Source organism: Archocentrus centrarchus, chromosome 24 (assembly GCF_007364275.1).
Source record: "Archocentrus centrarchus isolate MPI-CPG fArcCen1 chromosome 24, fArcCen1, whole genome shotgun sequence".
Taxonomy (NCBI): Eukaryota; Metazoa; Chordata; class Actinopteri; order Cichliformes; family Cichlidae; genus Archocentrus; species Archocentrus centrarchus.
This window is the reverse complement of record NC_044369.1, coordinates 2,579,167-2,592,971: the sequence shown is the minus strand read 5'-3', so window position 1 is coordinate 2,592,971 and position 13,805 is coordinate 2,579,167. Positions and strand designations below refer to the sequence as shown.

General features: G+C 43.5%; 2 protein-coding genes and 4 non-coding genes across 6 annotated transcripts in view; 5 read left to right on the top strand and 1 right to left on the bottom strand.

Annotated features, from left to right (window-relative positions):
- The first annotated feature begins 1 nt into the window (after position 1).
- On the top strand, positions 2-8,150 carry rps7 (ribosomal protein S7). The gene is made up of 7 exons (XM_030722120.1): positions 2-67; positions 601-686; positions 2,398-2,469; positions 3,253-3,396; positions 3,942-4,006; positions 7,229-7,379; positions 8,040-8,150. Exons 2-7 carry the CDS (start codon positions 612-614, stop codon positions 8,115-8,117), a joined length of 585 nt encoding a protein of 194 aa, XP_030577980.1. The 5' UTR covers positions 2-67; positions 601-611; the 3' UTR covers positions 8,118-8,150.
- On the top strand, positions 2,637-2,853 carry LOC115774976 (small nucleolar RNA SNORA73 family). The gene has a single exon (XR_004019248.1). It is a non-coding gene; the product is annotated as a small nucleolar RNA SNORA73 family (small nucleolar RNA).
- Positions 3,575-3,791, top strand: LOC115774977 (small nucleolar RNA SNORA73 family). Its single transcript, XR_004019249.1, has one exon. It is a non-coding gene; the product is annotated as a small nucleolar RNA SNORA73 family (small nucleolar RNA).
- Positions 5,985-6,201, top strand: LOC115774978 (small nucleolar RNA SNORA73 family). Its single transcript, XR_004019250.1, has one exon. It is a non-coding gene; the product is annotated as a small nucleolar RNA SNORA73 family (small nucleolar RNA).
- LOC115774979 (small nucleolar RNA SNORA73 family) lies at positions 7,642-7,858 on the top strand. Its single transcript, XR_004019251.1, has one exon. It is a non-coding gene; the product is annotated as a small nucleolar RNA SNORA73 family (small nucleolar RNA).
- Positions 8,151-9,138: 988 nt separating the features above from the next.
- Positions 9,139-13,805, bottom strand: part of LOC115774583 (connector enhancer of kinase suppressor of ras 3-like) — a 60,635-nt gene continuing 55,968 nt past the window's right edge. Inside the window, exons 19-21 of the mRNA XM_030721936.1 lie at positions 12,164-12,416; positions 11,906-12,078; positions 9,139-10,792 (exon numbers count right to left, since the gene is read on the bottom strand). Of these exons, the coding sequence (XP_030577796.1) occupies positions 10,589-10,792; positions 11,906-12,078; positions 12,164-12,416 (630 nt within the window). The 3' untranslated portion in view covers positions 9,139-10,588. The remainder of the gene's footprint in view (positions 10,793-11,905; positions 12,079-12,163; positions 12,417-13,805) is intronic.

Genomic DNA, 13,805 nt, shown 5'->3' with positions numbered 1-13,805 from the left:
CGCTCCCGATTGGATTAAGCCAACTCTCGCGATGTTCCGGCCTCTTCCTTGGCCGTCGTTGACAGAGGTTAGTCGTGCCATTTTACACTGGACTGGCATTTCTGTTTTAAAATGTACTTTAATTGTGTTTAATGGCAAAATTTACACACAGTAAGGCATGTGAAGACTGTGATACGTTAGATTATGTAAGTTGCAGCACCGGATGGCTCATTTTTACGGCTAAGTAAGGCGTAGTAGAGCAGCTCCGGTCAATGAGTTCGGGTTAGCGGGTAGCGGCTAGCAGCAAGCAGCAGGCCGTGCATGTGTTTAGCTAGCCGCCACAGAAGCGAGAAGAGGAGACCTTAAGTTCACTTTCAGGGCCGGAGGTTCAGATTTTTTCATTGTTGCTTATATAGTTGTTTTGTAAGTTCCGCTATATGCCCATGGTGCTGTTATACCCATCTGCTCAGCGCCTGTAAGCTAGCGCGGTTAGCTCTGGTGCTGCCCCTTTAGGTTAGCGCCGCTCGCCTCGCAGCTCCTGGCTTTCAGTGAAGGATGGACATTATAAATGCTCCGCTGCCCTTCAGCGGTTCTAACCCACATGTCTTTATTTCTCTGCAGAGACAAAGGCCATGTTCAGTACCAGCGCCAAAATAGTGAAGCCTAATGGCGAGAAGCCAGACGAGTTTGAGTCTGGGATCTCTCAGGTAAGAAAGTCCGCCAGCATCTAAGGTCCATGTTTTACCGGGGTTGCTGTACAGCTGAAGGGGGCCAACTGGGGGAGAAGTACCCTGTTAATCCAAGGCAGCATGAATTTACCTGTATCATAAGAGGGCTGTAAGATTTTATTGTTCAGACATCACTTGAGTACTAGTTCTCCTAGTTTGTGCCCATTTTTACAGCAAAATATATCTATTAAGAAGAGCAACCTGATTTTTATCTATGAAGAGGCAAAATCTGCTTCACTGTTTGAGAAATATAACGCTATAACTGAGTCTATTTATTTGCTCATGAACCGCATTAAAGACTTGTACAAATTATCAGGTAACTGCAGGTTATTCTCAGTCCCATATCTGACTTTGATTAGGGCTCTTCTGTTTGATGGGTTTGTCCACTTACTGGTTGTTGGACTGACTGTGGCCTGTTGAATACCATGTTTTTCACTAGGCGTGGGTGATATATCCTCAAAATTATGTTATGATCTTTCAAGAACTGGTATTTCTGACAATATATGAAAAACATGCTGGACGTTTTATTGGAGCTTTCAGGCAGCAGTATTATAAGTAAATGAAGGATGTGTATTGGTGCTGCTATAGCAATGATATCATGACATATTTTTTATATCATGTAAAAAAAAAATTATACCAGTATCATTGCAGACAATATATGGTACAGCCCTGTTTCCCACACAGACTTTGGCAGGACACTCGTGTGGTGTTGTCCGCCCTTTCTGTTTTGCACTGCGTTTTTTACAGTTTGATTGCAGCTGTTTGTAGACAAGCCCGTCACACTCATTTAACCTATGACTGCAGCAATAGCGTAGGGACCAAAGCAATCACAGGGAGGTTTTTGCCAGTCGGTTGGGGAATACACGTTTTTCCAGCAGTTGGATGCCAGGGTGGCACTGACTGTGTGAGACTGGCATTTTAGCGATCATTCTCCCAGCAGCTCCCAGAACCACTCAGTTGGGAAATACCCATTTTCCCTCACGAGCAGTGGTTGCCTGATGGTCAGCGGACCCGTCCCAGGCCTGTGTGATTGGGGTCTTATCACTTGATCCTACATTGATTCCACCACGATTGTCACACATTCAAAATGGCGAATAAGTTAATTCAGTTAGTTGTCGCATGTCTGCAAAACCTAAATAATTTTTTTCACTGATCTGTGACATCGACATGATCAAATGGACTATCCCCTCACTCTTATTTAGGAAGTTCAGTCACTGCTGACCAGCTTTCGAGGCAGTGCACAGCATCATTCAGCCGGCCCCAGGCTCATCCTGTGGTCACGTGCTAACTCGGCTGTCTTGAACAACAGCTTGGTGATGGAAGTCTTTGGTCTGCTGTGGAGATTCAGTGGAAGGTGTCACGAACCAGAACCTACAGCGACTGAGGCCCCATTTCCACAGGAAACGGGGCCTGAGGAGCTGGTGTTGCTGAGCTGTAGCTCATTAAGGCTAAAGAGCATAACCATCACCTGTTGGAGTCCAAGACGGTGGAGTTAAAGTCCATCCACAGGATGAAGAACCTGCTGGAGCAGCAGCTGATAATTTCTTTGATATTTTTAGTGACCACCTGGAAAAGTTGCCTTTGTTGAAGTTGGTCTCCTAATGAAATATGAATCAATAGAAAATGCTTGAACCAGTCAGAATAAGTTGTGATTATACGTGCTTTGCTGAGTCGACTTGTCTTCCTACAGGCTCTGCTTGAGCTGGAGATGAACTCTGACCTGAAGGCTCAGCTGAGAGAGCTGAACATCACTGCAGCAAAGGTGGGAGTTCACATGAATCTGTCCATGAACTTTACTGTCATTGCATTGTGCATTTTATTTTATGTAACTGAATAGCATTCAGGATCAAGCCTGTTAATGTGTTTGCTGCTTGTCAGTGGTTTAAAAACTAGCTTTTAAATATCTTTATGTTGAGCTTTAAATGTAATCCGACGTGGACATCCAGAGAGTTGCTCTCCTGGCTCTGTCCTGGTGGCGTATGGGAGCGTAGCTCTGAGCCGAGACGTACATTCCCGTTCCACGACGTCGGACAGAAAGCTCGTCCCCGGCTGCCGGCTGGTGAGGACGAGCGTCCTGCATATTCCTACATCTTCCCAGAGTCCTTTGGGGCCGTTACTGGGGAGCTAAACCATGCAGTGCACATTTTTTGACAGATGTTATAAGTTGTTTTACTAACATCGTTTTGTACTAACTTAAAGCTGAATTGATCTTTCTCACTGTTTAGCAGCCACCTTCACGACCCTATAAGGAGTAAGTTATCCTTTATTAACCAGTAAAGGGTGGGTTATTCTTTGACCTGAAGTAGGTAAATTTATTACCTGCATTGAGCAGTGAAGAGCCACCATATAGAGACCATATACCGACTCATGCTCTAAGCCAGTATCTTGGTTAGAGGCACTTTGAGGGGACGGTTTAAGCGAACACAGTTTGGAGGTTGGACAAACCTGGAGGTCCCAAGGGGGGACTTGTACCCCACATGAGTAGCTTGGCATTCAGTAGCTGTGCTGCTGTGCTCTTAAATACCTGCTGTTTGGTTCATTTCAGGAAATCGAGGTTGGTGGGAGCAGAAAAGCCATCATCATCTTCGTTCCTGTCCCTCAGCTGAAGTCCTTCCAGAAGATTCAGGTGCGTCTGGTGAGGGAGCTGGAGAAGAAGTTCAGCGGAAAGCACGTGGTCTTCATTGCACAGGTGAGGAGGCTGCTGTTGTCAGTTTGATGCCTTAATAACTGATTTCCTGAAAAATTATGTTTCACCTCCAAGATGAGTGCCGGTAAAAGATTGCACAAGATGCACAAACCCTTTAAGAAGAGGGCAGGAGCTGTGATCGGAGCGCATGTTTTGAATGTGGTGTTGATTCTGCTTTTATCCGACGTGGACATCCAGAGAGTTGCTCTCCTGGCTCTGTCCTGGTGGCGTATGGGAGCGTAGCTCTGAGCCGAGACGTATATTCCCGTTCCACGACGTCGGACAGAAAGCTCGTCCCCGGCTGCCGGCTGGTGAGGACGAGCATCCTGCATATTCCTACATCTTCCCAGAGTCCTTTGGGGCCGTTACTGGGGAGCTAAACCATGCAGTGCACATTTTTTCACATCAGGGTTCAACTAATGATGTGATGATGAAATAAAACCCTTTGATGTGAGCCGGGCTGTCAGTCTGTGTGCATGCTCTTCTATAGTTGCTTTTATTTGCCTGAATCCTCGTTGGCGAGTAACTGAATTATTTTTGATTTTCAGAGGAGAATTCTGCCCAAACCCACCAGGAAAAGCCGCACGAAGAATAAGCAGAAGCGTCCCAGGAGGTGAGTGCAGACAGTTGGCTGTTAGTTTGATTTCATACAGATTTCTGCAGGAAAATGACTCGAGACGTGTAGTTTTTGTAACTTTTATATAGATTTGTAGTCTTTATCTTTCCCGGTTATAAATGTCAGACACGTTTCCAGCTCTGGCACTGAGACGGTGGAGGATGGGCGGTGTAGGGATGAGCATTTCCAGTAATAATAATATTGAAATGTTGTTCGGTTCGCTCTCTGAGCTTTAACGGGTGGAGTTGGCGCTCTGCTTAGTTCACATTTATTTTTCTAAATCTTTTGACCCTTGCAGTGATTTCTGGCTTTGCATGTTTCTCATGTTGAAGTTTTTCATTTCTCATCACCTCATTAAAGGTTTTATCAGGCCAGCATCTGGTAGTGTGGTGGCAGCTTTAAGTGCATTACCGCCACCTTGTGGAGGTATTAATACAATGCACATTACCAGGTGCTGGTAGAATACAAGGGGAACTACTTATTTCAATTGCATGAATGCAGTAAAGCCTAAGTCAAAGTCGCACAAATCAGATTTTGCTGTAGTCAGATGGCTTCTGCAGGTCCCAAATGTTCCTGACGTTCCAATAAAAATCATCTCCTAAATCGGATCATAAGAGTCGGATTTTTGCCTACCCTCCCATTTTAATACATTTCCAATTAAATGTGATGGCATAAGTCGGGTGAGTTTAGTGCTACAGCCCTCCTCAGCTCCCACCACATCTACACACACTAATAATGCCTGGAGATCACGAGTGTCTGTACAGTCACGTGATGTCTGGATTGGTGAATCAGTTCATTTCTCCGGAGACGATCATGGCAACTGCAGGAGTCGAGCGTGAGCTACAAACTCAGACTTAGAAGCAGCTATATGAGATTATAAACTCTGCAGAAGCGAAAATCCAGAGATGAAGCAGAAAGACATTGAAGCAAAATTATATTAGACCCCAAACTGTCTGATATCTTTGAAGAATCGGATTTTATCCGACTTACACATGAGATGGATTTTTTTTTTTTTTTTTTTTACAAGTCAGATAAAATTTTATGGCCCATTTGAATCCAACTTAGGTGATTTTTACTGTAAATATCGATGTGACGTATCTCCAGTGTGATCTTTGGGCTTTAGAAAAAAATTGCTTTTTTTGTTAATGATAAACTGAATCAATCTTAATACTGTTGTTGAAGTAAAACAATAAGATGCGTCGCTCTCATCTTCAAAATAAGATCAAGTGTGAGGATAACTGTAAACTTACTAGATCCACAAATGTGGTCAGAGTTGACGATTTGGCTGGATTAACCAACCAGGATGCGTCTCCATCAGGCTGTTGATGCATAAAATGACTCATCGGGATAAAGTGGTTTTTCCTGCCTATAAGTTTGGTGTTGGGACTTATTCTTTTGTAAGTGGGATTAAAATACAAGCTGAAAATACAATGTATGTATTAAATGGATGAAAATCACAGGAAAAGGGAGGACTTCTATAAATTCAAGTAACACAGACTTTCTCAGCCCCCAAAGAGTCATTTTGAACTCTAAAATCTCTTTAGTATTTGGAAATGTCACAAACCCATTTTATCCATGTGGGATCTTCCTCTGGGAGTTATTACAAATCTTTTGTTTTAATCTCATACTTCCCTTGATCGATCATTTGTTTTATATTATCTAAAAAGTGAGCTGCAGCTCTTCTGCTGTCCTCAGGTGGCTTTTTTTATTTCATCCATCAGTCTCAAAGTCATCAAATGAGACTAAGAAAAGGAGCTGCAGTCAGAGAGCGTTTGATGGGATTTTGAGTGAAAAATTAGTTACTGTTAATATTTTAAGATGAGCAAAGTTATTAGTTTCTTTTAATATTTAAGCAAAATATTTAACACCTGCATCTCTCCTCCTGTTTGATTTGCAAGCCAGTTACTAAGATTTTTAACAGGATTGAAAAGGATAAACTGGTTATTGATTATACAGAAAGCTGAACAGTTTTTATCCGACGTGGACATCCAGAGAGTTGCTCTCCTGGCTCTGTCCTGGTGGCGTATGGGAGCGTAGCCCTGAGCCGAGACGTACATTCCCGTTCCACGACGTCGGACAGAAAGCTCGTCCCCGGCTGCCGGCTGGTGAGGACGAGCGTCCTGCATATTCCTACATCTTCCCAGAGTCCTTTGGGGCCGTTACTGGGGAGCTAAACCATGCAGTGCACAGACTGATTGATTGGAAACTGAAACCAAAGACGGTTCAAATGAATGTTTGTTTTCTGAACTCGTTTGGGCTGAAACATTTGAAAGCAGCCTTTTCAGTGTTGCAGGTCCTTTGGAAGTGTAGTGTGGTTAGTTATGATTTTGTAGGCCTGACTTTTGTCTTTGAGCAGTTAAAAAACTGAATCCAAAGCTCAGCTCAAACCAGCTAACTCAGAGTAAGATTTATTTAGAGGAAGTAAAACTCCTCAGGTTACTGTACGTATAGCTGTTACCGCTGTAACTGGTGGTTTGACGCCCTCGCGTTCTACTTTTGGTGACGGTCTACGCTGACTTCCTGTTGCTTGGCCTGTGGTTGCTGCACATGTCTGCAGCCGCTCGCATCCTGCAGTGGAGGCAGGCCTCGCCTCTTACCTGTCCCTCATGAGACAGGCTTTATGGTCAACAAAGACCCCCACTCATTCAGTGTCTCACTCCAGAGACTGCTGCAGTAAACTGAAAGTATTAGTGGGGAAATTATACTTGAACTGAATTCAAAATAAAAACTAGACTCCAGGAGGAAGAAATGACTTTCGTGTTAGTTTTGGGCAAATGTATCGGCACAGACTGAGACTCAGGATGTTCACATGATCGAGTGAATTACCTTCACCAAAGGGTTTTAGATCTGCCCCTGACAAATACCCCCCCCACCCCATATGCTATTTAAAAAGCCCTGAAACAACAGCATTAATAAAAGGTGAAGTAAAACTTTGTTTTCAGCAAAAACTAACTGAAACTAAACCAGGTTTGAAATAAAAATGGAAAACTTAAAAACTTCAGACGATTGGTCCTTGTATCCTCCACGACCCTCAAAGGTGTTTTTAAGTGCAGTCATTGCATTTATTTTAACTTCGTTAGATGTAATTAAATAATTGAACTTTATAAAACAGAACCTGTGACCACGGGACATTTATGGATCGGTCCTCTGAGCATAGGCTCACAGAATGATTTGTGTTCATTGAGCATTAACATCTTCAACTTTTGGTTCCTCCCTCAGCCGCACTCTGACCGCGGTCCACGACGCCATCTTGGAGGACCTGGTATTCCCCAGTGAGATCGTGGGTAAGAGGATCAGAGTGAAACTGGACAGCAGCAGGCTCATCAAGGTCCACCTGGACAAGGCTCAGCAGAACAACGTCGAACACAAAGTGAGTTTTAAAGGCACAGACGAGGCAGGATGTTCAGGAAAACTTCGATGACGTCTTTTTAACTCACTTATCAGTGGATGGATTTAGTGTGGAAAAATGTTAACAGGTCATGAGGCCAAAACCCCAGGGCACCAAGCAGCAAAAGTCAGTCAGTCAGTTAAACTTCTGTTGATATTTTAACTCAGATTTATCATAAATACCAAAATGGCTGCGATTTGGAGAGCTTTTGGGGGGGGGGGGGGGGGGGGGGGGGGGGGGTAATCCGACGTGGACATCCAGAGAGTTGCTCTCCTGGCTCTGTCCTGGTGGCGTATGGGAGCGTAGCTCTGAGCCGAGACGTACATTCCCGTTCCACGATGTCGGACAGAAAGCTCGTCCCCGGCTGCCGGCTGGTGAGGACGAGCGTCCTGCATATTCCTACATCTTCCCAGAGTCCTTTGGGGCCGTTACTGGGGAGCTAAACCATGCAGTGCACAGACTCTGATTAGATACAGAAACTTCAGAGATGTCAGGGTTGTATTTTGTAGATTAGCATCAAAAATAAATGTTTGAGACTTTGAGCTGCAGGTTGAGTTTTCCTGGAGCCTTTTCATAACGAACCAATCATGGCAGGTGAGCATCGGGTTCATATAAATTAACGTTGAATGTTTCCTGTTTCAGGTGGAGACCTTCTCTGGTGTCTACAAGAAGCTCACAGGCAAAGACGTCATTTTTGAATTCCCAGAATTCCAGCTGTAAATGCAGATGACAAAATAAAGTTTGTTTACTGCCGATGGTCTTTGGTTTCTGGATCTTTGCAACGTGTTGGAGCTCTAAAGCAGAACAGGAGACCCGAGGAGCTCTTCTGTTCAGTTTCACGTCTTTGAGCCTTCATAGGTTATTAAAACTTTTTAACGTGAACAAGTACAGCTGAAATCAAGAAATACCATCTTATCTGTTCTATCTAAACTGGTATTTTTTAAAAAACAAGACTATAGACAGGTAGAAGGTAGATTTTCTTGTAGCCATCAATCATACACTGGAATCTATAATTGGCACTTTATTATCATGATGGTCATTAAAGTTTAAAATAACTGGGTTGTATTTAATTTGGTGACAGCTAGAGACCAAACCTGGGAGGTTTTTGCTGGAGCTTCATAAACTCTCAGGGATTTGGTTCCTTCAGAGTGAACATGAAACAATGACTCAACAAAATGAGCAGGTTTAAATGGTTTTACTGCTTAATTTACAATAAAATACAGCAAAAAATATTACCTGATGAGAGATACTAAAACCTGTTTACATTAATCCAGCCTGAGTTTAGTACCAGTTCTTTAACCACGTTTCCATTAGTATCTACTCAGATTGACTCGACGCAGTTTGAAGGTGTTTCCATTAGTACCTGGTAAAAGGTACTTTTTTTTTTTTAGTACTCGCAGCCAGGGTTCCAAGCGATCCAAAAATGTGACGTGGTAGAACAGCATGCCACTGATTGGTCAGGGAGTGTCATCATGAGAGCAACTCCTTCACCAGAATAGTGTGTCCTATTTTTAAAACCCGACAGCAAGACAATGGAGACACTCGAAGCACCGGTTGAATCCCCAGACTGAGTTTGCAGCGGTAGTTTTGCAACATGAGAGCCATCTGAAACACACCCAGCATACATATTTATAACCCTATACTGCCGGGTGATCGCTGCTGAAGCACCGTTACCTGCCCCTACATGCCAAACAGCTGGTTAACGCTGAGCCTGAGGCGGCTGATCAAAGGAACTTTGAATTACCGTAATGACGCGACCGTTTGTCCTATCAGAAAAACTCAGTTTCTGAAAGCTGAGAAACTGCACTTCACAACCAATATAGGGTATTACTGTGGTGTTATTATGGTAATTGTTGCTGGAAGTCCGTGTATGGTGGCACTTTGTGGTATAGAGTTATACTTAATGATAACCTTCATCCATTAAAACATTGCATGGGGGACTTATGCATGATAACGATATTAAACTGGCATTAGCTGTTAGCTTACCTCTATGTCATTCATTGTTGTGTTGTGAGCCGCATACAAGTTACATCAAGACACTACAGGCCGCTCTGCTATATCGACTCCACCCACACTGAGGTGGTCCTCAATTGCAATGGAAACACAACACGACTGTGCCAAGCCAAGTCAACCCGCGCTGAGTAGATACTAATGGAAATGTGGCTTTTGGGGAACCTGTTCCCACATTTACACCAGTTTAAGAACCGAATGTTTAATTTTCTGGCACCAGCACCTGTCCTTTCCTTTGGTGGAAATGTGTGAAAATGGTTCTAGTTTAGTTAAAGTATCACTGGAAAAGGAGTAAAAGATTACTGTTCTCACCACTGATTTATATTCAATAGCTACACACAGATGGAGAAAAACTTAACATGCACGAGTCCTGAGGAGAAAGCATCATATACCTAGACATAAAAAGTAATTAATGCTGAGAAAACCAATGCAAACTGATTTGTAGTAACCCTTAAATGCACTTTGATCAAACCTGGCATCTGCTTTAACGGCATTTTTTTCCTCCAGCAGACACTGCAGTGAACTAGTTGAGAGGTAGAATTCATAAGCTACTGTAAAATCACTGCTTTAGCCTTCGTCACACAACAGAAGCATCAACACTTTGAGAGTAACACTGCTGATTATTGAGATGCACCACATTTAACACCAGGCGTGAACTCAGCTCCTGGATCCAGATCAGCTGTGATATTTTATTTACAACATCAAGTTAATGTCTACCAAATTTGACCCATTTAAATATGAAAAGTTTCGCCAGCTGTAAAGAATCCTCCTAAATGTTCCTGGATCAAGAACAATATTTATACACATCATGCAAATCCATTACCTTTGCAGTAATCCTGCTAAAGAAACAAACACAAAAAATTACACAACCTACTTGGTGGGGGGCGGGGTTGGCTCTTTTTAAATAATATAAACATAAATTATATATAAAAATACCACCACAAACAAAGCAAAATGACCACTAAAAATCAAAGTTAATTAAATGAAAGTTTTTGCTTGAAATCAGCAGTGTTTGTTAAAGACCTGCAAATGTCCCGGTCTGTGGAGTGAATAAGGCTGGGGGTCGAAGTAAGATGAAACACATTTTAAAAGGTAACAGTGACCTCGAGTAAACTTGTCACTCGATCCAGCGTATGAACCAGCCTCTCACTTCAGGGTGATGTTTCAATGTCCGTCAGACTTCATAAATCTGAAAACGTTACTGTACGGAGCAGGTCTGAGATCTCAGATGCTCTCCCGGCGGAGTTTTGTGGCACCCTCTGGTTGTTCTGCACGATATCCTCCAGCAGGATGGTGTTGGACTTTCTCCACTCCCTGTATGTGAGCGCAGTGAGATTCGGTTCATTCAGGATTTGCTCCAAAGCCAGCATCTCTGACTCTTTGGCCTGAAGGACATGAGAGAAATGGACACATACAGTGACTTCATAGTCCACTGACGCATTTCTTATATTTACTCAAGTATTTGTACTTATGCATTTTCTTTTAATGCCCATTTATGTTTTATCTAACTCCTGTATGGTCAGGCAAGAGTTGGACTATGATGTTTGCAAATGACACTGATCTGTAGTGAGAGTAGGGAGCAGATGGAACAGAGCCTGGAGAGGTGGAGGTATACACTGGAGAGAAGGGGAATAAAAGTCAGTAGAAGCAAGACAGGATACGTGTGTGAGAATGAGAGGGAGACAGGTGGAAGTTGCAAGGAGTGGATGCAGTGAAGGTGGATGAGTTTAAATACCTGGGGTCAACCATCCAAAGCAACGAACAGTGCACAAGAGAGGTGAAGAAGAGAGTGCAGGCTGGGTGGAGTAAGTTGAGACAACGTCAGGGGTGATTTGTGACAGAAGGATAACAGCAGGCATGAAAGGGAAGGATTGCAAGATGGTAGAGGGATCTGCTGTGACGTTTGGTTTGGCAACAGCAGCGCTGACAGAACAGCAGAAGGCAGAGCTGAAAGTGTTAAGCTCTTCACTGGGAATGACCAGGCTGGACAATGGAGTCACAGAACTAGTCTTCTTGAATAAAAGTCTAGTGTTTTATTAGTCTGTTACTTAGTATTACGCAGCACTATTTATCTGAATCTATGTGATGTACAGTTTATGGATGCACATTGACTCCGGTTGTAGCTAAGCAGGCCAAAAGGCACCAACATCACAAAGATGGTGGAGAGGTCCAGGTCAGTGACATCAGTTAACTGTCTGTTGGACTTAATGTTTTTTATCAGGCTCTGAACATGTTCGTTTCTGCTGTGAAGTTGGACATTTTGACATGGAAGTCTACAGGGACTGACTCACTTTTGGAGCTAACCTCAAGTGGCCATTAGCGGAATTGATAGACTGTTTGGATTCCTCCATCAGCTGACGCCTGATGGCACTTTGACTTTTCAGCCGTAGAGTTTGCTGCTGTGCTGCTGCAGTACTTGAGTAAACTGGTCCTCCTAGCCTCTCTGAGATCTCTTTAATTTTTTTGGCATTTAGTTCAAGACAAAACTTCAGACTCACTTTTAATGTGCTCTTGAGGATCCGGAGCAGGTGAACCTTTTCGTTGACTTTTTCATTCTTACATCGCCGGATAAACGATGCTCTGAAGTCCCTCTGACAGGTCTGTCCAGTCGGAGACAGGCTAGCTGCTTTCAGGTGGTTGTAGAGGCTCTCCATCTCATCAGGTGGATTCTCTGGAATCAGGAAAAAAAAAAAAAAAATCAGTAAATCAAACATCAGCAGCTAACATGATAATGATGTGTGGCCACAGGTGTTTACCCTGGACTGTCCTCTCCTCTTTTTCTTCTTTGACATGAATCAGAGGAGGAGTCTGTGCTCTGCTGCCTTCATCCTGCCCGGGGAGGTCCAACCAGGACAGACTGCCACCATCAGACACTGGGCGTCTTCTTCGGTTTCTGCTCCAAGTGCTTCCCGCCGAGGTGGTTCTATTTCTGCTTTCAGTGATGGGTGTGGCGACGGTGGGGAGTGAGGTGCAGGATACAGACTCCCAGGGAGGCTGAAGACAGTTTCTCTGTGAAAAAGGACAAAGTTTTAGAGACTGTGTGGAGCAAACAGACACATATCTTGAGTTACTTAAAAATTATAATTACCCCCTGACTGGAGCCTATCCCTGCTCCTAATCACCTATTAACCTAACCTAGTATCTTTGGACTGTGGGAGAAAGCCATAATACCTGGAGAGAACCCACGCAGACACAGGAAGAACATAACTGCACACAGAAAGGTCCCGGCTGACCGCTGCACCACCCGGTCAGACTTTAAGGTTATTTGGCGTAACTACACCTCTAAAAGAGTGTTATTTTTATTATATTAATTTCAGGTTTCAATAAACATTTAGCGTGTTTTTATATTCTCCACTGAATCAAAATGAGTGGCTACATTCCCTGAAGATTTTTCACGTTCTTCCAGCCCAGCGACTGAAATAAAGTAGACGTTATACTGTAGCAGTAGTAAAACTGAAAAAGCTGGGACACTATAAAATGCAATGATTTTCAATGTCATTAACCCACAGAACAGAAAACACATCAAATGTTTAAACTGAGAAAAATGTACCATTTTAGGAAAATGTTAGGAATTCAATGGCAGCAACACATCACAAAAATGTTGGGACAGGGTCGTGTTTCCCACTGTGCAGCATTCCTTCTTCTTTTAACAACAGGAGCTGCTGGACTTTTAGGAGAAGAATGCTGATAGAGGATTCTAGCTGCTCAGCAGTTCTGGGTCTTCTTTATTGTATTTTTGGTTTCCTGATGCTCCAAAAGCTTTCCCACCAACAGGGTTCCGGAGCCCGTGCCATAATTTGAACCGTTAGGCTGGTTTTCTACCGTCGAAGCACTCGGTGTGTGTGGGTCCGAATAATCATTAATAAAGGAAGGAAATTACCAGCCTTTGAAACAACACTTAGGTTGTTTTCAGCGAAAAGGATCATAAGGTTGTTTCTCGTTTTAAAGTGGACATCGCTTCTGTGTCTGAAGCCTGCAAGGAAGTCTGTTAAACCTGCAAAAATATTACACCTTGGTTCTCACAGTGCCGAGGTGTGAATTCTTTGTGAGGCTGCCATCATGCGGGTTAGGTTATATGGGTCAAAGTGTGAATAGGTGTGAAATACATGGGAAGGGATCTTAGGCCCCGTTTACACGACACCGTTTCAAAATGAAAACGGTGTCGTTTTGATGCGTTTCGGCCTCCCGTTTACACGACAACACAGTGAAAACGATGTGTTTTGGAAACGGGGAGCGTTTCAGAAACGCACCGGCTTGCGTTCTTGTGTAGGGTGGCTGTAGCTCAGGAGGTAAAGCAGATCACCTACTGATCGGAACGTCAGCGGTTCGATTCCTGATTACTCCAGGCTGCATGCCAATGTATCCTTGGGCAAGACGACGCAACCGTTGGAGTGTGAA